The sequence below is a fragment of the Zootoca vivipara genome, chromosome 5 (assembly GCF_965207765.1).
Source record: "Zootoca vivipara chromosome 5, rZooViv2.hap1.1, whole genome shotgun sequence".
NCBI lineage: Eukaryota > Metazoa > Chordata > Lepidosauria > Squamata > Lacertidae > Zootoca > Zootoca vivipara.
The window spans coordinates 73,241,972-73,265,181 of NC_142588.1; the positions used below are offsets into that span (position 1 = coordinate 73,241,972).

Genomic DNA, 23,210 nt, shown 5'->3' on the forward strand with positions numbered 1-23,210 from the left:
GCCGGGAGGTGCTATGGGGGCGGGGCAGCGCGGGTTTCCGAAACCAAAAGAGCATGCGCCCTGAAAGCATAATAAGGAACGCACGTGACTAAGTAATTACCGAACGATGGCATTCGCGCCTTCCGGGTCTTTTGCTATTTTTCCTTTGCTAAGCCGCTTGAGTTACTGCTTCTCATAGCATGCCCGGTTGTGTTGAATATGTTATGGTTATACTTGGTATGGAAATCTGATGAGTGTTTTAGTGGTGTGCATGTTTTTTCAATACCGGTATACGATGATAATCCAAAGGTGTGTGTGTGTGTGTGTATATTAAAAAGCGCGCGAGTGTGTGTGTCTCACATAAACATAAAAGCGTGTAACGGCAAAGGAGTCCCGGTTCATTTGGGCAACATTTCTAATCCTATTTACCTGGGACTAAGCCCCATTGACCTCAACAGGGCAACACCGCTGGCCAGAATTGAGTTGATAGCCTTTCTTGGTTGTTAGCTCTTTTGGGCACCAAAGCTATGGGCGTAGCCTGGGGAGTGCTGGGGGGCAGCTGCCCCCACCCAAAAATAAAGTAAATAAAAATACTTAACTGACCAATCGCTTCGCAGACCTCAGTTTTGCCCCCCCCCCGCAGCAGAAATTTTGGCTACGCCCATGACCAAAGGGGTTAAAATGTGAGATATAAATTTAAATAATACTGTAAACTGCAATTACCGGTAGTTCGATGTAACAAACTTCTTCGTAAACTCGGCAGAAGAGAGGCGTGCGCAAAAATATTTAACCCTCTTTTGCTAAAACCATGCTGGTACTACGTGTCTCTCGAGTTCTATCTTGCGTGTACAAAGCCTTTCCCACACTGCTGCTTAAGAGTCGTCTATTCACAAGTGCAGCCCGATCCCAGATAAGTAACCGACGGAGTTCAAAGGCAAGTGTACAGTATTCCTTGCAAGTATGTGCGCCTAGGGGCTCTGATCCTGTGCACATTTTACCTGCCAACGGGTCTCGATGTTTGGGACTCCGCACCTTCCTTTTATGCTGATATTAACCACGGGTATAAATGTGCCTGAGCCCAGGGCCGCAGCACGGCGCTACGATGCTGCCTTTGTGGGAAGCCGTAGCGAGGATCGGGGGCGCGGCCGACGCCTCCTTCCAGCTGACCGACGTGGGGCGGTGCCTGCCGCGGAAGCAGCTGCCGGAGGCGGAGAGGCGGCCTGGGCGATCGGGAACCATGGTGCAGCTGTACAACTTGCACCCGTTCGGCTCGCAGCAAGTGGTGCCCGCCAAGCAGGAGCCGGCGCTCTTCTGCTGCGGCCGAGACACGCTGCTGGTGGCTTGTGCGCCGGGAGCCTGCAAGGTGGAGGTGTTCGCCGCCGGCCGACCGGAGCTCTGCGAGCCTCTCGGCTCTTTCAGCACCCTGGGGCGGGTGCTGCGCATGGCGTACAGCGAAGTGGGTAAGTGGCAAGCTTGGGCAAAGCGTCCGAGAAGATGGCAGGATCTGTTTCGTTCGTTGCATGTCAGCCCCTCTTCCTCTTTCTCCGGAAGAGCTCGAGGCTGCACGTGCAGGATTGTTTACCCCACCGCCCTTGTTGTTTAGTCGTGTCTGACTCTTTGTGACCCCATGGACTCCTGTCTTCCATTGCCTCCTGCAGTTTGGTCAGACTCATGTTGGTGGCTTCAGGAACACTGTCCAACCATCTCGTCCTCTGTCGTCCCCTTCTCCTTGTGCTCGCCATATTTCCCAACATCAGGGTCTTTTCCAGGGAGTCTTCTCATGAGGTAGCCAAAGTATTGGAGCCTCAGCTTCAGGATCTGTCCTTCCAGTGAACACTCAGGGCTGATTTCCTTAAGAATTGATAGGTTTGATCTTGCAGTCCATGGGACTCTCAAGAGTCTCCTCCAGCAGGGCCAGCTCTAAGGCAAGGCTGGGTCGCACAATGCGCCAGGGCGCCGGGCCGTCGGGGGGGGGGCACCGCGCTGCTGTGCCCGCAGCAGCTGCGCTGCGAAACGGGGGGGGGCGCTGGAGGGATCTTCAGACCAGGGCGCCAGATACGCTTAAGACGGCCCTCTCCTCCAGCACCATAATTCAAAAGCATCAATTCTTCGGCGATCAGCCTTCTTTATGGTCCACCGCCCTAGCCTATGTCAATTTGTGCTCACAACGATCCTGCGAGGTAGGATTGCCCAGTGACCTTCGTGGACTAGATATGATTCTAAGCTGTTGCTTGTGTGGCGTGAGCATCCAATGGCATTGCCAACTAATTCAAGAAGCGTACACATTTTATAATGCAAATGTAACTTAATTTGAAAATTTCCAGAGGAGTACCCAGGTTACCCAGCAAGATAAACAACAGTCCTTTGGCACCTTTTGAAGACTAACAAATTTGTTATGGAGTATGCTTGCATGGTCTAGAATCTGTGTATTTGCCACTCAGGGTGGCCATTTGCTCTTAAAGGTGATACCATATTGCTATTTTTCACTTAGTAACTCCTCAGCTTATGTATGGTGTACATATTGATTCTGTGTTTCAAAAATGCTTCTATTTTTTTCCCTGCAGGAGACTACGTGGTCACTGTTGAGGAAAAAAATGAGAGCCTCTTCTTGCGAGCTTATGTAAACTGGAGGTGCATGTCAACTGGGAACTCCCGGGTCTGTGTGCGGATGATAGGCCATAACCTGGAGGCATCCTATTCTGAAGCATCTAAGAACCAAATTACAATTGTAGAATTGCCCCTTTCGGACCCCCCTTTGTGCTTTTCCTGTTGTCCTTTAACTGGAGACCTGCTTGTTGGCTGTAAGAATAAGCTGATCTTGTTCTGTCTGAAACATCTGGTCAGGAGTCGGAATGTGACTGTGCTGGACTTCGAACGCTTGTTAATTTTGCACATTGATAATGTCACTCCTGCAGAAGTTGCGTTTTGTGCTGGCTATATAGCCATAACAACAGAGCTAGAAGCCCTAATCCTTCACCTGGAAGCTGGTGTGAAAGCAGCAGGCGGGAATAGACAGCATGCCTGTGACGCTGTAGTGTCCGAAAGGTTGTTCAACAAAGGTTAGTATGGCACTTAAAATCTCCAGAGCAAGGCTATGTAGTCCTTGACTTATGTTTGTTGTTGTTGTTTTTTAAAAAAACGTCTTTGGGGTGGAAGCAGAGGCTGGACAAGCTAATAAAACGTTTCCTTCTGTAAAACTAGCCATCATGACAGTTGAGAAAAGATTTATTTTCAAAGGTACTGCAAGCTGTGGATAGTTAGAAAACACAAGAAGTTGAATTAATGAGTTAATAATTTAAGATTGGATCGAGAGCACGGAAGCTGCTATTGAATTTATCCATAATGGCACATTACAAATCCTCTTGATCTGGTCTTCGCAGGTCAGCACAAACAAAACTTTCGTTCTCTCGACCCAGCCCAATGTTTGTGTATGTGGGTTTTTAAAAAAAAAAAAAAAAACCCGATCAGGTCATGCAGAAGAAAAAATAAAATTGCACTTAACTGAAATAGTTCCATCTTGGCGTATGTTTATTATGCACAGATCTAAATGGCACAGTCTCTTTTCAGGCATGCTGAATCTTTTGGGAGGAGCGGGAACGTCCATTCATCTCAGTTGTTCGTTTTTTCGCCATCCATGGTTAGAAATGCCTTTTAGGATTTGCAATTCCAAATTCCTGAACTTGTTGTATAGTCCCAATTTGAATGCTTTCATGAATATGAAGACTTTTCTCTATACTGTTAGTTACGGTATACTGTAAGTAGCAGTTGTTTAAGTAAGGCTGCTTTTATTCTTAGGACACTGAGCATGTCATAAGTTCCTAACCATTTTTCCCCCATGTTGTAAACCTGATTATTTGCTCCATTTATTAAAGGTGTAAAAGAAGAACCTGATGCACCTCCTTTTGAGACAGATGACTTTGTTATCTGTCAGCAGCCTGTGGAGCTCTTTGGGGAAGAAAGCAGGCAATGTGGAATATCCGTTACTCTGGAGACAACGGGCTTAGTCAGTGAAGAGTCAAACTTCCAGTTGCAATATGTTTTGTACAGGTAGTCAATTATTGGAATTCTATTTTAAATGAAGGCATATATATATATTGTTATTGTCTTTCTTGAGAGACAATGGACTGTGGCCTCTGGGGCTGAAGTCAAACCATTATGTTAGCAGCACTGAAGTGACCTCCCTGGGCAGAGTGTGTTGCTGCCCAGACAAGACCCCCTCTTATCCTCGCTGATGTAGTCCAAAGAAGCAGTATATTTGGCACCAGTTTGGCTGCAGCAGTTGCAAGAAAGAGGCATAACAAACTGTCTTAAGGACTCCACTCTCGATTTGTGTAGGGTTTACTCTTTAGCATTTTCTCCTCCATAATATATCCACAAGGCAGTGGAGATTTAGGATCTGAGTTTTCCTTCTCCTAGATGGGCTTCGTTCCCCGGTTGACAAGCCCCATCTGCCCCTCACTTCCCTCTACAGCATATGCAGAAACTGCCTTCTTAACTATTGGCCCCACTATTGGATCCATATCCAACAGTACATATATAACTAATAGATCATTGATCATTATTCCACTCTAGCTTAGAACAGAGACCAGTGAGCCAGTTTGGACAATTGCATTTTTACTTAATATGCTGGGAAATGAACAACCCTTTTCTCACTGAAACACAGACCATTCCTCCTCCTTCTTCTTTTTTGCTTTTTTTGCTTTGCATAAGGCATACTTAAACCAAGATGCCTTTAACCATACAGTCATACCTCTGGTTGTGTTCGCTTCGTGTTGCGGATTTTCGGGTTGCAAACGCGGCAAACCCAGAAGTGTATATTTCCGGGTTTCACCGTGCATGCGCGAAAGCAATCTGCGCGCTTCACACAGAAGCGCTCTGTCGCACACGCTCAGCAGTGGCACTCTACAGACGTTACAGGGTGCGAATGGCAACGGATCGCATTTGTAAGTAGAGGTACCACTCTATATTTTATGTTTTGGTCCAACCATGTAGCTATAGCTGTCATACTCACAAGCTCGGGGACAACTCCTCCCCTTGTCTTCAAGCTTGGAAAGTGGGACAGGACCAAGGCAAGCAAAACAACCTTACATGAACTGGGCTCTACATGATGGAGCTGCATGTGGCAATAGAGATTGTGTAGCCCAGCACCTGATAAGGGACCTTTGGCTCCCTAGGAGTTGTGCATATCATGCACACTTAGTCAGTGGGTTCATGGGACAAAAGCCAGTTGTTTCTCTTTTGGAGACCATTTTAGCTGTTGGATATTCATATTGCCGTCCTTGCAACCTAGATTGAGGTTGAATCCTGACAAGACAGAAGTACTGTTTGTGGGGGACAGGAGGCGGGCAGGTGTGGAGGACTCCCTGGTCCTGAGTGGGGTAACTGTGCCCTTGAAGGACCAGGTGCGCAGCCTGGGAGTCATTTTGGACTCACAGCTGTCCATGGAGGTGCAGGTCAATTCTGTGTCCAGGGCAGCTGTCTATCAGCTCCATCTGGTACGCAGGCTGAGACCCTACCTGCCTGCAGACTGTCTCACCAGAGTGGTGCATGCTCTAGTTATGTCCCGCTTGGACTACTGCAATGCGCTCTACGTGGGGCTACCTTTGAAGGTGACCCGGAAACTAAAACTAATCCAGAACGCGGCAGCTAGACTGGTGACTGGGAGCAGCCGCCGAGACCACATAACACCGGTCTTGAAAGATCTACATTGCCTCCCAGTACGTTTCCGAGCACAATTCAAAGTGTTGGTGCTGACCTTTAAAGCCCTAAATGGCCTCGGTCCAGTATACCTGAAGGAGCATCTCCACCTCCATTGCTCTGCCCGGACACTGCGGTCCAGTGCCGAGGGCCTTCTGGCAGTTCCCTCGTTGCAAGAAGCCAAGTTGCAGGGAACCAGGCAGAGGGCCTTCTCGATAGTGGCGCCTGCCCTGTGGAACGCCCTCCCATCAGATGTCAAAGAGAAAAACAGCTACCAGATTTTTAGAAGACATCTGAAGGGAGCCCTGTTTAGGGATGCTTTTAATGTTTAATCGATTATTTTATTCTTCTGTTGGAAGCCGCCCAGAGTGGCTGGGGAAATCCAGCCAGATGGGCGGGGTATAAATAATAAATTATTATTATTATTATCACCTTGGTCCCATGGGTTTCTATGTACTTGCCCATGTATTGGGATGCAAGTTTCTGCCTCACAGCAGGGCTTCAGAATATCCTTACAACGTCCTCCCAGAAGCTTCATGAGCAGCTCATGCCTATATGTTGGCTTGGAATTGCTTCACCTGTCATGTTTCTTTTTAGACGTTTTGCTCTAGACATATCCTCCTTTGCCTTCTCTGGCGATGATGCCAAGCTGCACTCTCTCCAGCTGCTGCCTGTGTATGTAGCAGGTAGGTTTATGACATCTGCATTTGTAGTAGCTGCCTTCGTGGGCATCCGCCACAATCTTTCTGGGGGAAAGGGCTAAGTAAAGCATTGGGAGCAAATGAAAGCTGGGGATTATGGTTCACTGGGGACCAGCTCCCCTTCCGGAGAAAAAGAAGAAAAAAAAAACCTCCCATTAATTATGCAAGATGTGGGAAAGCTAGAGATTATGAATTTGGGGGTGAAATTTGTTTTTATATATGTTGTCGATTTTTATTGTAGAATCGCTTTGAGCTCTTTCATGGGAGACAACTTATAAATGAAATTAAAGAAATAAATAAAGGGGATTTCAATTAAATACATTCATTCCAAGCATAGCTCTCTAGAGTATTTTACAGAACTTGTATGATATAAAATCCTATTCCTAGAAATCACATTGTCTTTAAATAACATTAGGAGTAATTTAATCACAAGAGTAGTAGCTGACTCTGATTAGATTTTTATATATAATTTTAGATGACATAAATCTTTGAAAGTACATTATTTTGAATTTAGCTTTGAATGCCTAAATGTTGGAAGTAAAAGAGAGCTTTCTTCTGTATTGAATTAAGGATTGAATTTCCTTTATAAAATTCTGGTATTATCTTAAAGTTTTCTCTTGGCTTTCAATGCTTTTTTATAATCTGTCGGTTCTTCACAACATTAATCATACTCTGAGTAGACTTTAGATCTATCGCTGTCTCTTTTTCCTTTGCTTTTTTGTGGCGCTACTGTATGATCAGACAATGTCCGCATATTCTATATTGCTGATATATAAAGCAGGGGCTGGATGAAAATGGGACAGGAGGAGGGGGTCCTGTTATATCTAATTGATGCTGGAATGGGTGTCAGGCAGGGAATCGGCAAACTTACCAAAGCTGTTTACAACAGTAAAAGGATAAAAACCATTGCATTCTAAGGAGTAAATATAGGTGATGATTTCCTAAGAATGCCAACAGAGCAATGCCTCATAACCAAAAATGGCTTATGGTACCTCTTTTTGTCCTTTGGCAAATTGTCAGTAAGCTGGAGAGCTACTTGATCAAATCAAGAGTTAATAAAAGTTCCCATTATTATGTTTTGGTTTGCTTTCACTCTTGCAGAATAATACTCTAGTGCAGACATCCCCAAACTCGGCCCTCCAAGTGTTTTGGGAATTGTAGTCCCAAAACATCTGGAGGGCCGAGTTTGGGGGATGCCTGTTCTAGTGCTTATAGGCTACAGAGTGAAAGAGCGTTATCTCAGAATTCCTAACTCGAAAACAGAAACCCGAGTGAATGTAGCATGGGCTACTCTACAATCACGGCTCAATATATTTATAAAACATTCTGCAGGGTGTCTTGAGAGCTGATGCCTCCCTAAAGAATGGGAGCCTGGGGAGTAACTGCTTTCTTCCTTTCATCTAGGGAATTCTGCAACAACTGGCGGAGCCGAACCAGCTAAGCGAGAACTGCTGAGTCTCTTCTGCTTTTTTTCTCTGCCTCACATTGGATTCCTCTACACGGTGGGCAACTTAGTGGAGCTGATTTCCACCTATCAGTATTCAGAGAGATCTCAACAGGCGGTACTCACCCCACAATTCCTACATGTTATCACAAGGTATTATAGCCATGGTTAAATTTAAATACTGCATTTCCCACAAATGTTTGCGCTCAGAGCAGGGTTTATTTAAAAAAAAATAACAAGCAGTTGAAATACAATAATAGCACAACACATTGTTGGCATTTGTCTGTCTCGAGAAACAGTGCAGTGTGCATCTGAGGGTGAAGCCAGACCACTGTGTTATCAGCACCAAAGTGATCTCCCTGGGGCGCAAGCCTGGGCAGTGCGTGTGAATGTCCTGGGCTGCCCAGACACAAGGCCCCTCTCTTAGCCTTGCTGATGTGGTCCAAAGAAAAGCAGAGCTTCTATCCAATGGCTTTCTTTTTCTTCCCTAGCAACAACCTGCAGTGCTTTACTGTGAGATGCAGCGCAGCAGCAGCTCGGGATGAAGATCCATACATTGACACAACGCTAAAAGTGAATGGATTCAACCCTCTGATTGGCTCCTAATGCCCACAGTTCACACCCGCATCTTGCATCTGCATGGCTTGCAATAATCCTGAGTTTCCTTTTGTTTAGTACTTGTTGCTTCCATCTGGCCAGATAGTTTGGCAAGGGAGTGTGTGCTGCGGGAGTTTGGGGATTACTGTTGCAAATGGACCGTCCCGTAGGCCTTAAGCCAAGGTTGGGGGACCCAGTGCACCTTTTCAGCTGTTTTTGGGCTCAGCTCCCATCAGCCGCAGCCCGATAAACATGTTTGAAGGCATTGTAACAGTCACCTAATGGAAAGCAAGTTTTAAAATTGTGTCTCAGATTTATGCTGGGCGAATTTCAGTAAGCGTACAGAGAAGCTTTACCTAGTTTTCTAGGGCCTAGAGGAGGAGATGGAAACCTTTCTCTTCCACTGAAGAGAATGGAGAAATACCGAGCTGTTGCTGATTCCTAGTTTCAGCATGTGAAAAAGGCATGCAACTTACATACAACTGTTAAACCGGGTAGGCCTTTAGTGTACATACCGCAATGATTGAACAATGAAAGGGATAGTGTAAAATCAAATCAAAATAAGCTTTATTGTAGTAGCCAAGTGCCATGGCAAAACCATACAAACGCTGTCAGGAAAGGGGGGGTGACAACTTATTTAACTGTGTAACTATATAAAAAGCAGTCATAACCTGAACCCTCAAAATCATGAAATGTAGATTGAAAACTACACAGCATGCAGTATTTTCCTATTTAGACCCCTGAATCTGCCTTGCTTTATGCCCTTCTTTAAATGTCACTCAGCTTGGAAATGCCACCGTGGACCCTGTAAGAAACTTTAATAAGCTTGCTCTAAATGACGAAAGAACCATTTCTTCACAGGCTTGCCCCCCTGTGTCCCTGGATGTCTGTGCCTTGAGGATGCAGCTTTTTATAGGGCTGAAAGCTATTTCTCACTTCAAGAACCACATCATAGTTTTGACAAAAGCTGAGACCGAAGACATTACGGAGAGAAAAAAGCCTTCCAGGAGACTCCTGTGAGTACAGTAGTTCATATGTTCGAACAGAGGCTGGCTTGGGAAATGTCTGGTGGCATCAGTAGACGTAATGGGGGTACATGCACCCAACTATACCCTGTTGTAAATGTTGTAAGTGTTAAAATTGGGATGAAATAAACATGTACGGGAGTGGTTTTCAGGGACGTCCTTTTCGCTGTTCTTGTCACCTTTTGTATCTGCGGAAGCCCTCCATGCATCTTAGAGCCAAGATTTCTCAGGATCCTAAAATGCACAGAGATGCTTCATGGATGCAAAAGCCCCCCCCCCCTTCAGACTTCGTCACCTTCCAAGGAAGTCGGGGCTATCCCACTTCTCAGCCCCACCTTCAAAACAATTTTTTTTACTTTAGACTAGTTTTAATGTTTCAAGAGAGCTCTTGATAGCATAAATAACTAAAATACCTATTATTTATTTATTTATTTATTTATACATACATACCCCGCCCATCTGGCTGGGTTTTCCCCGCCACTCTGGGTGGCTTCCAACAAATACCAAAATACATTAAAATTTACAGATTTAAAATCACAGATTTAAAAACTTCCCTAAACAGGGCTCCCTTTAGGTGTTTTCTAAATGTCAGGTAGTTAATAATCTCCTTGACCTCCGATGGGAGGGCGTTCCACAGGTCGGGCGCCACTACCGAGAAGGCCCTCTGCCTGGTTCCCTATAGCTTTGCTTCTCGCAGTGAGGGAACCGCCAGAAGGCCCTCAGCGCTGGATCTCAGTGTCCGGGCTGAACAATGGGGGTGGAGACGCTCCTTCAGGTATATAGGAGGACCGAGGCAGTTTAGGGCTTTAAAGGTCATGACCAACACTTTGAATTGTGCTCAGAAACGTACTGGGAGCCAATGTAGGTCTCTCAGGACCGGTATTATGTGGTCCCGGCGGCCACTCCTAGTCACTAGTCTGTCTGCCGCATTCTGGATTAATTGCAGTTTCCGTGTCACCTTCAAAGGTAGCCCCACGTAGAGCGCATTACAGTAGTCCAAGCGGGAGATAACTAGAGCATGCACCACTCTGGTGAGACAGTCTGCAGGCAGGTAGGGTCTCAGCCTGTGTATCAGATGGAGCTGGTAGACAGCCGCCCTGGACACAGAATGAACCTGTGCCCCCATGGACAGCTGAGAGTCCAAAATGACTCCCAGGCTGCGCACCTGGTCCTTCAAGGGCACAGTTATCCCATTCAGGACCAGGGAGTCCCCCACACCCGCCCGCCCCCTGTCCCCCACAAACAGTACTTCTGTCTTGTCAGGATTCAACCTCAATCTGTTAGCCGCCATCCATCCTCCAACCCCCTCCAGACAATACCTAAAAGACGTAATTATGGGTAATGTGTATTTTAATAGCCAGTGTGGTATAGTGGTTTAGAGTGTTGGACTAGGGCCTTGGGGTGGCAGAGTTCAACTCCCCTACTTTGCCATGAAGCTCACTGGGTGACCTTGGACCAGTCACTGCCTCTCACCCTAACCTCCCTCACAGGGTTGATGTGTGTGTTAAACGAGGGTGAGAACCATGTATACCACCTTGAACTCCTTGGAAGAAAAGGGTGGGACATAACTGCAAAAATAAACAAACATAGAATCAAGAGTTGGAAGGGACCTTGAGGGCCTTCTAGTCCAGGCATCCCCAAACTGCGGCCCTCCAGATGTTTTGGCCTACAACTCCCACGATCCCTAGCTAACAGGACCAGTGGTCAGGGATGATGGGAATTGTAGTCCAAAACATCTGGAGGGCCGAAGTTTGGGGATGCCTGATCTAGTCCAACCTTCTGCAATGCAGGAATCTCGACTAAAGCATCCATGGCAGGTGGCCATCCAACCTCTGCTTCAAAACCTCCATTGAAGGAGAGTCCATAGCCTCTTACTGTCAAAAAGTTCTTCCTGATGTTTGGTAGGAATCTCCTTTCTTGTAACTTGAGCCTACGTTCCACTTCTTTCAGCTCCCGGAAGTCTGATAGCATCAAACCCAAGGTTCCTCCAGATTCTGAACCTGGCTGGAATTTATACATCGTGAACACAACTTCAACTCTTCTGCTTTACAATGAAATGGTACCGTACGCGGCTTTGGAGTTTTTTTATATATAGAGAGAGAAAAAGTAGCATATTGTAACCCAGTGCATTTGCTAACTTCACATAAGGCCTGCAAGCGTTTTCCTCCCCTTATGGTGTGTCCTGTTTCTGCTCTAGGTTGAGTACAGCAAGACCTATGAAAATGTAAGAACGGAGAGTTGTATCCACCTTCTAAGTGAGGCTCACTTATTAGTCAGAGCCGCACTAATGGACCCTGATCTAAAGGAATCGGCAGAGAAGGAAGACCTCCTGGCAGCATTACAGGAAAGCTGTGCTCTCCTAGGAGACTGTTACAGCAGGTTTGGATTTCTTAGGTGTCGTATCCATAAATACTTACGCTTGGGTGACTCCCGATGTTTAAACATCTTCATAAAATCTTCTTTAAACCTTTGTATATAATACAAAGATGTATGCATGGAAAAGCAACAACTTGCTCTTTTTTCCCTGCTCCCATCAGCTCCTAGCCTTGTTGCTTCATACAGCATGTCGATGGACATGCAGCCTCTGCTTTTCTGGCCCAGTCATAATTTACATAGGCTATAGATCAAAGCGCTTCCATTGCCGGCTGCCTGCACTTCTGTAAAAGCAGGTGTGGTGAACCTTTGACCTTCCAGATGTTGCTGAACTACAACTCCAGTCATCACTGGCCATTTGCCGTGCTTGCTGAGACTGATTGGAGTTGTAGTGTGATTTTGTTTTGACAAGCAGCTTTCTTTTACATACTCACTCCCAGTGAATGAACGTGTAGCACTATTGGACCCCACAGTATTGTAATTTTGTTGGCTGCTCGTAGATGAATGGGATCATTAACAGCTTAACAGGGTCTACTGCGTTGACGCAATTCTGAAGGGGGGACGGGAATCTACCAAGGAATTGAGGTAATGAAGATTCCTTAGCTGCCATCCGTCCATACTCTCCATTGCTTAAAAAAGCATGAAACAAGGTTTAATCCTGCAAATCTTGTTCCATTATTTATTGGAGAACTGCTTTGTGGTCTGCAGTGTACTGTTTAGATAATTCCAGTGTCTTGAACATTGGGAAACTTCTCAGTTATTATATATAGTTGTGCCTTGTTTTTCGAACAGAATGCGTTCCAGAAGTCCGTTTGACTTCGGGAACATTCGGAAACCAAGGCGCAGCTTCTGATTGGCTTCCAATTACGCAGGCATGCCGGAAACAATAGCAGAAGCCACATCAGATGTTCGGCTTTCCAAAAAAATTCGAAAACCGGAACACTCACTTCCGGGTTTCAATCATTCGGGAGCCAAAACATACAAGTACCAAGGTGTTCGACAACCAAGGTACGACTGTAGATACCTTGGTATGTTTTGTTTCTATTTGTTTGTTCACACAATACATAAACAGGTTCCTGTAACTCTTATCTATTACTTATTTTTGGAACTGCTCCTTGGCTTAATTCAGCAACAGCTGGAGGGCCAAATGCCCCTTAACCTGTGTCATAGGGATCTTGTCCTACATGCGGCAACAGGTTGGCTTGCACAAAGTTGGATCTCACTTCAATAGTGGTCCTTCATTGTGTCTCTTTCTTGAACATTCCATAAGGTATTCCCCCATCCAAGTTACAGTGGTGCCTCGCTTAACGAATGCCCTGCTTAACTAAATTTCCGCTTAACGAAAGGATTTTTCGAGCGGAGGTTGCCTCGCTAGATGAATTCATTTTACGAAAAATTCGTCTAGCGAATCGCAGTTTTCCCATAGGAATGCATTGAAATTCAATTTATGCGTTCCTATGGGCAAAAAAAATTCAAAAAAATTCAATGCATTCCTATGGGATTCGTTAGACGGATTTTTCGTTATAAGAAAAGACCCATGGAACAAATGAAATTTGTCTAGCGAGGCACCACTGTATTTCCTCCCCATCCATTAGGCTGTGCTTAGAAGTCATCTTGGTTTGGTTGCTACTCATTGAAAAAGATGAGCTAATATCAGACTGGGAGTATAAACCGTACAAGTTGCAGACACAGCCTCAATCCTGGCATAACAGTGAGACTTGGCCTTATATGGAAAGCTATTTATTGAAAGTATTTTGTTAATGCAAAAGAGATGGAATCTTCTGCTCTCTGGATATTGCTGGATGACAACTCCTGTCATGCGAGGTGGAGTCCCAAAGGGAGCCAGGTTTTCTGTCCCTGTGCTGAAGCATTTCTGTTCAGATATATGACTCTTCATGTAGGTTTGTCGTGTTTAGTAGTTTCTGTACTTTCAGGTTTAACACCAAAGACTTCCACCTTGCTCTGCCTTACTACAAGATGTCTGGTCTATCTGTGACAGATGTTCTGAAGAGAGTAGACCCATCGTTTGAAGATAAAACGCATAAGTACGAAAAGGGGATTATTTTTTACTTGTATCATTCCCTTTGTGAAGACATAGACGAGGAGCTGAGTGAAGTAAGACTATGGTTCCTTTTGTTGTTTCTCTTTCTCTGTAGAAGATGGCTTATTCAGTGTTCATTTGTGACAGATCTACTTCCATGTTTGGTGGCAGGCCTGAATTGGAAGCCCAAGACATGTTTGCCAAGGCAACTTCTGTCATTACCAACCTCCAGAATGTACCCTTTGATGTAATATCTGTATGCCACTTTTCTTTAAAGCAGCTCCTAACCATTGGGGGGGGGGGCGACTGCAAACTGTTCCATTAATGTAACTTCCTCTTGGCTTAGTCAATAAGCCTCTGGCTGCCTTGTCAAATGACTATCATGTGAATAAATTTCCTTTTATGAGAGTGAAATGTATCCAAAAGTACAATCTGAGCCAGCCTTTGTAAAAGGAGCTGCTGTGAATCTCAGAAAGCTACAATTTATACTTCACTGTTGCTCACTTTTCTTTCCATGAGATGTAAAAACTTCGTTGATATTTAGATCGATTTGGGGAAAGGGTGTTACTGGTGGGGCATCTTCTAAATACTGTAAGAAGTTCCTTTTCTGGAAAAAAGAGGTGACTTGTTGTTTGTACCTAGTTAAGTGATATAATGCAGGTTGGAAGTCCTTTGCTCAAAATCTTCCTTGCACTGAGAGGCCTTAGGCTAGCCTCTCATCCTCAGTGGTCCTCTAAATAAAATGGAATGATAATGCAGTCGTAACTCAGAAGTCAAACGGAATCTATTCCGGACGTCCGTTCAACTTCCAAAATGTTCAGAAACCAAGGCACATCTTCCAATTGGCTGCAGGAAGCTCCTGCAGCCAATCGGAGGCCACAGAACCCATGTCAGACTTTTGGGTTCCAAGGAACGTTTGCAAACTGGAACACTCTCTTCCAGGTTTGTGGCATTCTGGAGCAAAAACATTCGACTGGCAAGGCATTCGACTTCCGAAGTACGACTGTACTGTCCTGTTTTAACAGTTATTGAGGAAATTATGCAAAGTTTTAGAAGCACTTAGAAAAAGCCGTATAGCTATTTAAAGTATTGTTAAATATGTGAAACTTTAGCACGTTGCTACCCTAATTGGGATATGTGGATGAATGAATACTACACACCTATAACTCCCTAGGAGATGCATCAGGGATAGGAAACCTGTGGTCCACCAGATATTGTTGGACTGCAGCTTGCATCATCCCTGACCATTGACCATGCTGGAGGGCACACAGCAACTTGTGAAGGGCTACAGGCTGTACACAGTGGAATTAGATTTGAAATGGATATCCCAAACCAAGATGCTTGTATGTGACCCTGAGATTACCTGCAACCTTCTCAAGAATGAAATAATGGCTTCAGCTGCTCTGCATTTAAAACAAACAAACACTTGAAACAGAGAAATAAGTACTTGTTCCCCTAGCACCCCTGATGATTTCTGGGCAAATTATACAGAACGTTCATAGGTAGAAAGAGGCCTTGTATTAAAAACAAAGCACAGCTGTTGGTTTGCTTTTTTAAAACATGTATATTTCTTTTACCAGGAATTGGCAGCCAAAGTACTCCATATATTCCACCCTGCCGAGTCGAACCAAATCCCCCAAGTCCTCTGCAGCCCTTGCATGAGAAAAGTGTCTCCTGAGATAGCAATCGAATATCTGCAGAAAGTAGAAGAGGTTGTGCCGTCTGTTGTGGTGACGCTAACCAAGGCTTCTATGGCTCTGAAAATGGGAGACCGCGATGGATGTAAAAGTGAGCTGGACAGCTACGCGGAGGTACACCCTGCTGGCTATGCATCGACATTTGTGTCAAGGTTGTTGTCTTCTGTACCGTTATGTGCAGCGGGAGTGAGCAGAGAACCAGGGTTGTTGCGAAAGTTCTGTTTCCCCTTCAGATATACCCAGGGGTGTCCAGCTCCCAAGAGACTGCAATCTACTAACAGAGTTAAAAGCTGGCAGTGATCTACCCCATTTTGGGGGGTTCAGGTCAAACTTGTTGAGCTTTTTTAGGGGAGCCAAAGTGGTTGAGCTTCTTTGAGGGGAGCCAGTGATCTACCACAGATCTCCAGTGATCTCCCAGTAGATCATGATCTACCTGTTGGTTGTGCCTGAGCTATATGACTTGCTTCCAGATGGCATGGGGTTGTGAATGCCTTGCTTCTCATGCATTCAGGGTTTATTTGCAGCATCCAGTCAATGTCATTAGCATCAAAATGACAGTCCTGTATCTCTACCCACCCACCCAATTTAATTCAGATTTTCTCTTTTATTGGCAAGATCCAATTTTATATATATGCTGCAACAACACCTATTGCCAGTGACATCTTTGCAATATCTCAGCAACCCATTAGCTACAGACTAGAAGCAACTACCATTGGTTGTAGTTATTTGAAGCTTTTCTCCATGTGGGCACATGGACTTGTTGCCTGCTTTGGGGAAGAACAGAAAGTCAGCAGTAGAGCTGGTTTTATATGCAGGGGGTTCCAGCTTCAATTCCTAGCATCTTCATTTTGTTTTGTTTTTAAAGTGAAGCTAGTAGGTGATAGAGCGAAAAGCCGTTCCTGGGATCTGCTTCCTTTCAGAGCAAACCTTTCTGGGCTGGATAGGCCAGTGATCCGACTGCAGTATAAGGCGCCTTCCTGTGTTTTTGCTTGTGGCAATTGGGAAGGCGGAAGTGGATAACATTGACTTCTGCTCTCCTGTTTGAATGATCCTGCCTTTTTAGGCAGGGTTTTGGAGCCGATGGCTCTATGGTCCTTTCCACATATATGTGTCCTTTTGGGACATGTGAACAGAGAGAAGGGAATGTGACAAAGAAAGTAGACTAGTGGAGGCAGGGAAAATAGGCTAGTGTTGATGGACAATTTGGTAGAAGATAGTCATTGTGGATCAATAACAGGGGTCAGCAACCTTTTTCATCCATGGCCCGGTCCACCGTCCCTCAGACCATGTGGTAGGCCGGACTATATGGGGGGGGGGGGGAGAGAACGAATTCCTATATGCCCTACAAATAACCCAGAGATGCATTTTAAATAAAAGCACACATTCTAATAATGTAAAAACACCAGGCAGGCCCCACAAATAACCTAGAGATGCATTTTAAATAAAAGCACACATTCTACTCATGTAAAAACACGCTGATTCCCGGACCATCCGAGGGCCGGATTGAGAAGGCGATTGGGCCGCATCTGGCCCACGGGTCCGAGGTTGCCTACGCCTGATCAATAGCAACTTTCTCTTGCACAGGTGTATGCATGCATTCCCCCTTCTCCTTAATCCAGTGTTCCTTAAACTTTGGTTCCTGCTAGCTAGGGATGATGGGAGTTGTAGTCCAACAACAGTGGGGGACCCAAGTTTGAGAAACACTGCCTTAATCCCTCAATTTCCCTGCATATTATGTCAGTGTGTAGGAAGACAATTCAGTATCGATACATGTTTGTCATCCCATTTCCTTTAATATTGTCATGACACCTCTCGTATCCTGGTCTGTTTTCACCTTCCCTTCTGCACATAATTCTCCTGTGCATTATTGTGGCATGATTCCAGTGTGTGAAACTCAAGGTTCTCTTCCTGATCCTGACATTTTAGGATAATATTGCACCTATTTGCAGAGTTACTTGAAAGTGCTATACAGCTACAGATAGTAGCCTTCCTGCTAAACCACAAGGAACTGGCCCTGGGATCTTCCTCACCTTCCTCCTCTGGAATGGGAACGGTTTCCCACTGGGGATTATTAGTTAACCGTTATATTTGCACCAAGCTGTAAGTGGGAGAAACCAGCTTTTATTTCCTGGCTTGAGTGAGAGCCTAATTGGCTGTATGTGTTCTTAATGTTGCTGCCAATGCAACAGTTAGCCACAGTTAGACAACTTGTGCTCCGTAGGAGGAGGGTGGGGAGACAAGGGAACATGCAGTCCTATTGCCTCCTCCTATGAGTAAGCCATCAAGAACATTATCTCTGCCTGGCTCTGTAGAGATGGGTAGGATTTAAATGTTCACCTTTGCCTTGGCTGTGTTTATACCAGAGCTCAAAAAGTGAAACTGAATCAGCCCTTTCAGAGTAGAGTGGGGAGGAATGCCAACATCTAAATCTTCTCTCGCCTTTCCCCCCCCTTTTGGTCTGCAGATGATGCTGGTGTGTGGCTTTATTGTGGAGCCGAGACTCCTGAGACAGCAAATTAAAGGGCAAGTTGTCCCAACTGAGCTTGCGGTTTATCTTAGGGAGACGAGGCCTGGATTCCTTGTGGCTTCAGTGTTGGCTTTGCACGAGAATAGCAAAATTGAGCTGGAAGAAGCAGACACGTACTTCAAGGTTTGACATTTAGCTTTTATTAACAGTTCGTTTATTTGGAACTTCCAGAGCAGTCTGTGTCCTATCACTAGACAAAGGAAGAACTAACTAAAAGTGCATTTCCCATCTGTGGGAAGAAAGTTGTGGTCAGACTTCTCATACAGTTCCATAAACAGCAAGAGGAGAGTATAGTAAACAACAGCTCCCTTCCTCTTTGTTGGCTATGGGGCATAACCAGAGAAGCTGATTCTCTTGGATACATCTTTTTTTTTTTTGCATTGCACACTCACATATTGTATACTGATGCATCTGGAGATGTCTCCCCACTTAACGTTTCTGATGATCCCTTAAAGGATATTTGCTTAAATGAGATCTACAACAAATCGGCTAAATTTGGTGTTTGTGTTGTTTTGTGTTGAGCGGCTCTTTATATTTTGGAAAAACAGATGCTGAGTGCCGAGGAGGAAGATGCCACCCCCCAGCTCTTAGTGGACTTCTGGGAAGCTCTTCTTGTCGCATGCAGTCAGAAAGAAGTGGTACAAGAGCTGCATTTTAAACTTGCTGAGCAATATATTTGGAGGCTCTCCAGGAAGCAGTTGCCCAATACTAAGCCGCTGAAAACCACTGAAGATCTGGTAACCAGAGTTTGTATCCTATGTGTGTGTATGTGTGTGTGTGTGTGTGTGTGTGTGTGTGTGTGTGTGTGTGTGTCAGGGACCATGCTGAGGAGGGCTATACCGAGGAAGAATGGCAGGAGCCACCCCCTCCTCCTGAATCTTCCCAGGAGCAGGAGAACAGTATAGATTTGGAACAGTGGTTTGCAGAGGGGCATAGTTCAGAAAGCAGAAGCTGGGAAATACTGGATGAGGAACAGCTAGCAGAAGAAATACCAGAAAAGAGAAAGAGAGAGTTAACAGATTCACAGTCTCTGGATAGTATCTACACACACACCTTTCCCCAAAGTCACAGAGAGCTCAGAAAGTGTCAGAAAAGAAAGCGCAGAGGCTACAAGCTCAGATTACAAGACGTAGGAGTGACGTAGATTAATAGGGATGGAAGAGGGAGTGACCCTTAATTGGGAGCACCGCCATTCTGGGGAGATAGTTTCTTTAATAAACACAGCAAAGAACAAAAGAAAGTAACTGGTAAGAATTCCCTTTTGTTTGATCTGCTCATTTACAGCCATGGGGGTGGAAGCTGATTCCCTGAAGCCTGACAGTATGTATGTGTACAAACATGTTTGAATGGAACTGCATCAGTTTGGTTCTAGATGAAATGGAGACTTTTATAATATTAGGGGGAAATACTTATTTCAGTAGTACTATATATTTTAAAACAAATGACTTACAACCGAAATTTAGTCTACAAATAAGCTGGAAGTGTGCTTTTGTTTTGACCCCCCTTAAATGAGGGGATCTTAAATGAGGACTTGGAACTTAGACATAAAAATGCTTAGAATGCTAATGGCTTTTTCTTATTTATTTTTTCACTTGTTCAGATAAATTCCTGTGGTCATTATGGACTTATTTTTCCTTGGGTTACGTTCATGATGTCATTAATTCCTCCTTCTGACCAGAATGCTTCTGATGATCTTTCAAAATTACAGGTATAAAATTCTTTCATTCCCCTGCAACTTTTCTCTTTATAGCCCAGGGGTAAATAACATGGTGCAGAGCTGTAGCTCCGGGGGGGGGGGGGCTAGATGGGTTTTATTGCCCCGGGTGAAGCCTCCAAAGGGGCGCCATTGAGACTCTCAGTGCGTGTGTGCGTGCTTGCTTGCACAAATGCACATGGAGTGTGTGCCAAACTGGGTCTTTGACGTGGGTGAAATAAAGCCTAGTTTCACCCCTGCATGGTGCTCTCCAGATGTTGTGGACTGCCATTCTCATCACACTCAGCCAGCATGGCTAAAGATCAAGAGCTGTGTGAGTTGTAGTTCAAAACATCTGGAAGGCGACCCCACAGCAACCCTGGGCTCTAGCCTCTGTAGATTAAAAAACACCTGTGTTTGATCTCATTTAAGGTGTGCGCAGGGACGTGGTTTATTTTAAAGAGATGCAGTGCACAAGGCTTTAGCTAGCTTAAAAGATGGAGAAGCTGTGGTGCTCAATATGTGGCCAGATTCCAACCCCCATCAGCTCCAGCCAGCATGGCAATTGGTCAGGAGTGATGGGACTTGCAGTCAAAGCATATCCGGAAAGTCACAGGTTCCCCCTTCCCCGTCCTAGGCTTTTCTGAACCATTTCTTCAGCCTTGAAGACACTGGGGCTGAAAAGTAGACCCACTGCCTACAGTTAGACTGAATGCCTTGAATGCATGCTTCAGGTCAGGCCGGAAATATCCCAATACAAAGCAAGAATGACCCCCAAAGAAGTAATGGGCATACAAGTGAGGATAGCAGACATGGGTCTTAATCTAAACAAGGCAATTAAAAATTGCATTTGCTTCTGTTTTTCCTGGGTCACCCGGTCTGCCAAGCAGTTCTTAATGATGAAAACATTGTATGGGGGTGAGAGGTTTTTTGTTTTTGTTTTTTTTAATGTTTGGCGTCTTCCAGTCCATGCCTACATGGGTATGGTTTGGTTTTTTTCATTGTGTCTTAAATTCTGGATATAATGCCTCTGCCCCCACCCTTCAGTCTCTCTTATGTAGTCCATACTTCAATATACCTTCCATTCTGCCACTGTTGGAGGCCCTTCCAGAGGAGACTATTTCTGGCCTGAGCATCCACATTCTTTGCAATACACGGTTAGGGCAGTATGAGAGATCCATTGACAAACTTCTGGAGAGATGCCCTGAAGCTGTCATACCCTACGCCCAACATGAATTGAAGCATGAATGTCGGGTGAGCTTTATTACCATCATTTAGTCTTAGCTCTGTTTCCCCCCCTCCTTTAAACCCATTAACAAAAAAGCACTGCTAGAAAATCATACAAGTACTGCTAACGTTTCATTAAGTTGATCAGCTTTCCATTCATTTGTTAAAAGTGACTAATGTAGCACATTTATTCAATACTTTGTTCAGGCATTTTTTAAAAAAAATGCTCACAGTTGAAATGTACTTTAGTGCTTGTGTGAAATGCTCATAAGGCTTGCCTTTATTCTGCTGGGTACAGTGGTGCCTCACTAGACAAATTTAATTCGTTCCACGGGTCTATTCATATAACGAAAAATTTGTCTAGCGAATCCCATAGGAATGCATTGATATTTTTTTTAAAAAAATTGCCCATAGGAACGCATTAATTGAATTTCAATGCATTCCTATGGGAAACCGCGATTCGCTAGACAAATTTTTCGTAAAACAAATTTGTCTAGCGAGGCAACCTCCGCTAGAAAAATGCTTTCTTTAAGCGAAAATTTTGTCTTACGGGGCGTTTGTTAAGCGAGGCACCACTGTATAGAAAACTGGTGCTCTTTCAAGAAGACACACCTTGGAGGATGTTTGTTGCTTTCCTGCTGTAGTTTCCTTAGCCGCCTTTTCACCATCACACTTGATGTTACAAAGCTTCTGCTATCCTGTCCTGGAGAGCTTGGGGGGGGGGAGACTGCAAGTCCAACACTTGGACTTGTTTGCATCGTGCTAAACCGTGATTTGGTGTTACTTGCAAATTCAGCTGTTATGTAAGTTACACCGATGTAATATTGTGGAAGTCATGATTGTGTTGGGGTGCTAAATTGTGTGAGAGAGAGAGAGACGGAGAGAGAGAGAGAAAAAAAGCTTCTAGTCCGCAAAGAAAAGCTTCAAATATAATTTGAAAGTTATAGGCAATGCTTGGTTAAATCTGACACCTAGAAGTGGGGCAGCATTTTCAATGTCCTGCTCCCCACCCCCCACCTCCCGGTAACAGTGGAAGGGAACACATTGTATATATAATTTTGCATGATTTCTGCAGGTCACAAAATGCAGCTTTCCTTGGCACCGTTAGGCATTTTGTCACTACTTTAATCTCGGCTTGTACTTTGCCCTGAATTCTTAGTATCACAAGAGGGAGCCATCGCTCTTGTTTGCTGCTAAGTTTAAGAACCCTGACAGGCTATACTTCACAAATATAAGAGTGACAAATATAAATATGTTGTACTTAAAGGTGCTCCATTAAGACAGACAGAGAGAGAGAGAGAGAGAGAGAGAGAGAGAGAGAGAGAGAGAGAGAGAGAGAGAGTGTTAAATGTGTTAAGAAACAAAGAGCTTGGATTCCTTCAGGAACATCATAGCACTCTTGATATTTTCTTCCTCTTTCCTTGGGTCTTGTGGCTGGCTTAGGCTCTGTGGTGGAACAAACTCCTTCCTGAGCTCTGTAAACGAATCAGACATCCTGGAGACAACTATTCTGTACTCCTATCATCCCTAACAGGTAAAGAAATGTGCTGTTTGTCAGTTTGTGGATGTGCAGAGTCTTTGCAGTGGGCTTTTTTTTTTAAAAAAAAAAAAGCTTTTAGATGTATAGATGGCTGTGATGGGGGGGGTGCTTTTAATGATTATATTAAAGAACTGGATTCAGAGCAGAGCACATTTCTGCACAAATTGCAAAGCTTTCAAGGCTAAATGTAGTTAGGCAAAGTAAGAATTGATGGTTAAAGAGAATCTGTTTAAATACTGTATGGTGTATCTTCCCTGCCCAGAAACGTTATCTGTCATTGCCATGGAACTGGAATTGAGGGACTTCCTTAATGTTTTGCCAGAGGATGGGAACGCAGCATTTTTCCTGCCACATCTGCTTCAGTGCAGCAGAAGGAAACTAGTGACATAAGCACAAGAAAGAAGGGCTGCATGATCTCTGAGAAACGTTTTGCAAGAGAAAGTACTCAAATGGGCGAAAGCTCACTATGCAACTATAAATTCAATACTGTAGATATGGTGTTCTTTAGCATTTCCCTATGTGCATAAAGAAGTTTGGTTGACCGATTAAAATATAAATATTGGCACATTAAAGTAAGTTTGTGTGTGTAATTTTTAAGACTTTGCCTATTTCAGCTGTGGCCTGAAATCCTACCCTAACCGTCTCACTCCCTTTCTTGTGATAGTTTTA

General features: G+C 44.6%; 1 protein-coding gene across 1 annotated transcript; it reads left to right on the forward strand.

The window, feature by feature from the left end:
- Nucleotides 1-1,148: 1,148 nt before the first annotated feature.
- On the forward strand, nt 1,149-23,113 carry HPS3 (HPS3 biogenesis of lysosomal organelles complex 2 subunit 1). The gene is made up of 17 exons (XM_035132843.3): nt 1,149-1,439; nt 2,544-3,038; nt 3,852-4,026; nt 6,274-6,362; nt 7,782-7,974; nt 8,313-8,394; nt 9,280-9,434; nt 11,394-11,502; nt 11,641-11,822; nt 13,751-13,931; nt 15,438-15,668; nt 18,019-18,204; nt 18,630-18,818; nt 19,682-19,789; nt 20,822-21,028; nt 22,445-22,535; nt 22,804-23,113. Exons 1-17 carry the CDS (start codon nt 1,217-1,219, stop codon nt 22,929-22,931), a joined length of 3,024 nt encoding a protein of 1,007 aa, XP_034988734.3. The 5' UTR covers nt 1,149-1,216; the 3' UTR covers nt 22,932-23,113.
- Nucleotides 23,114-23,210: the final 97 nt, after the last annotated feature.

Excerpts from the sequence above, each read along its gene's own strand:
- HPS3 (XM_035132843.3), top strand. The coding sequence starts at position 1,217 with ATGGTGCAGCTGTACAACTTGCACCCGTTCGGCTCGCAGCAAGTGGTG. Across the intron at positions 3,039-3,851 it reads CGAAAGGTTGTTCAACAAAG|GTGTAAAAGAAGAACCTGAT; the intron begins GTTAGTATGGCA and ends CATTTATTAAAG. Across the intron at positions 18,205-18,629 it reads AAGCAGACACGTACTTCAAG|ATGCTGAGTGCCGAGGAGGA; the intron begins GTTTGACATTTA and ends TTGGAAAAACAG.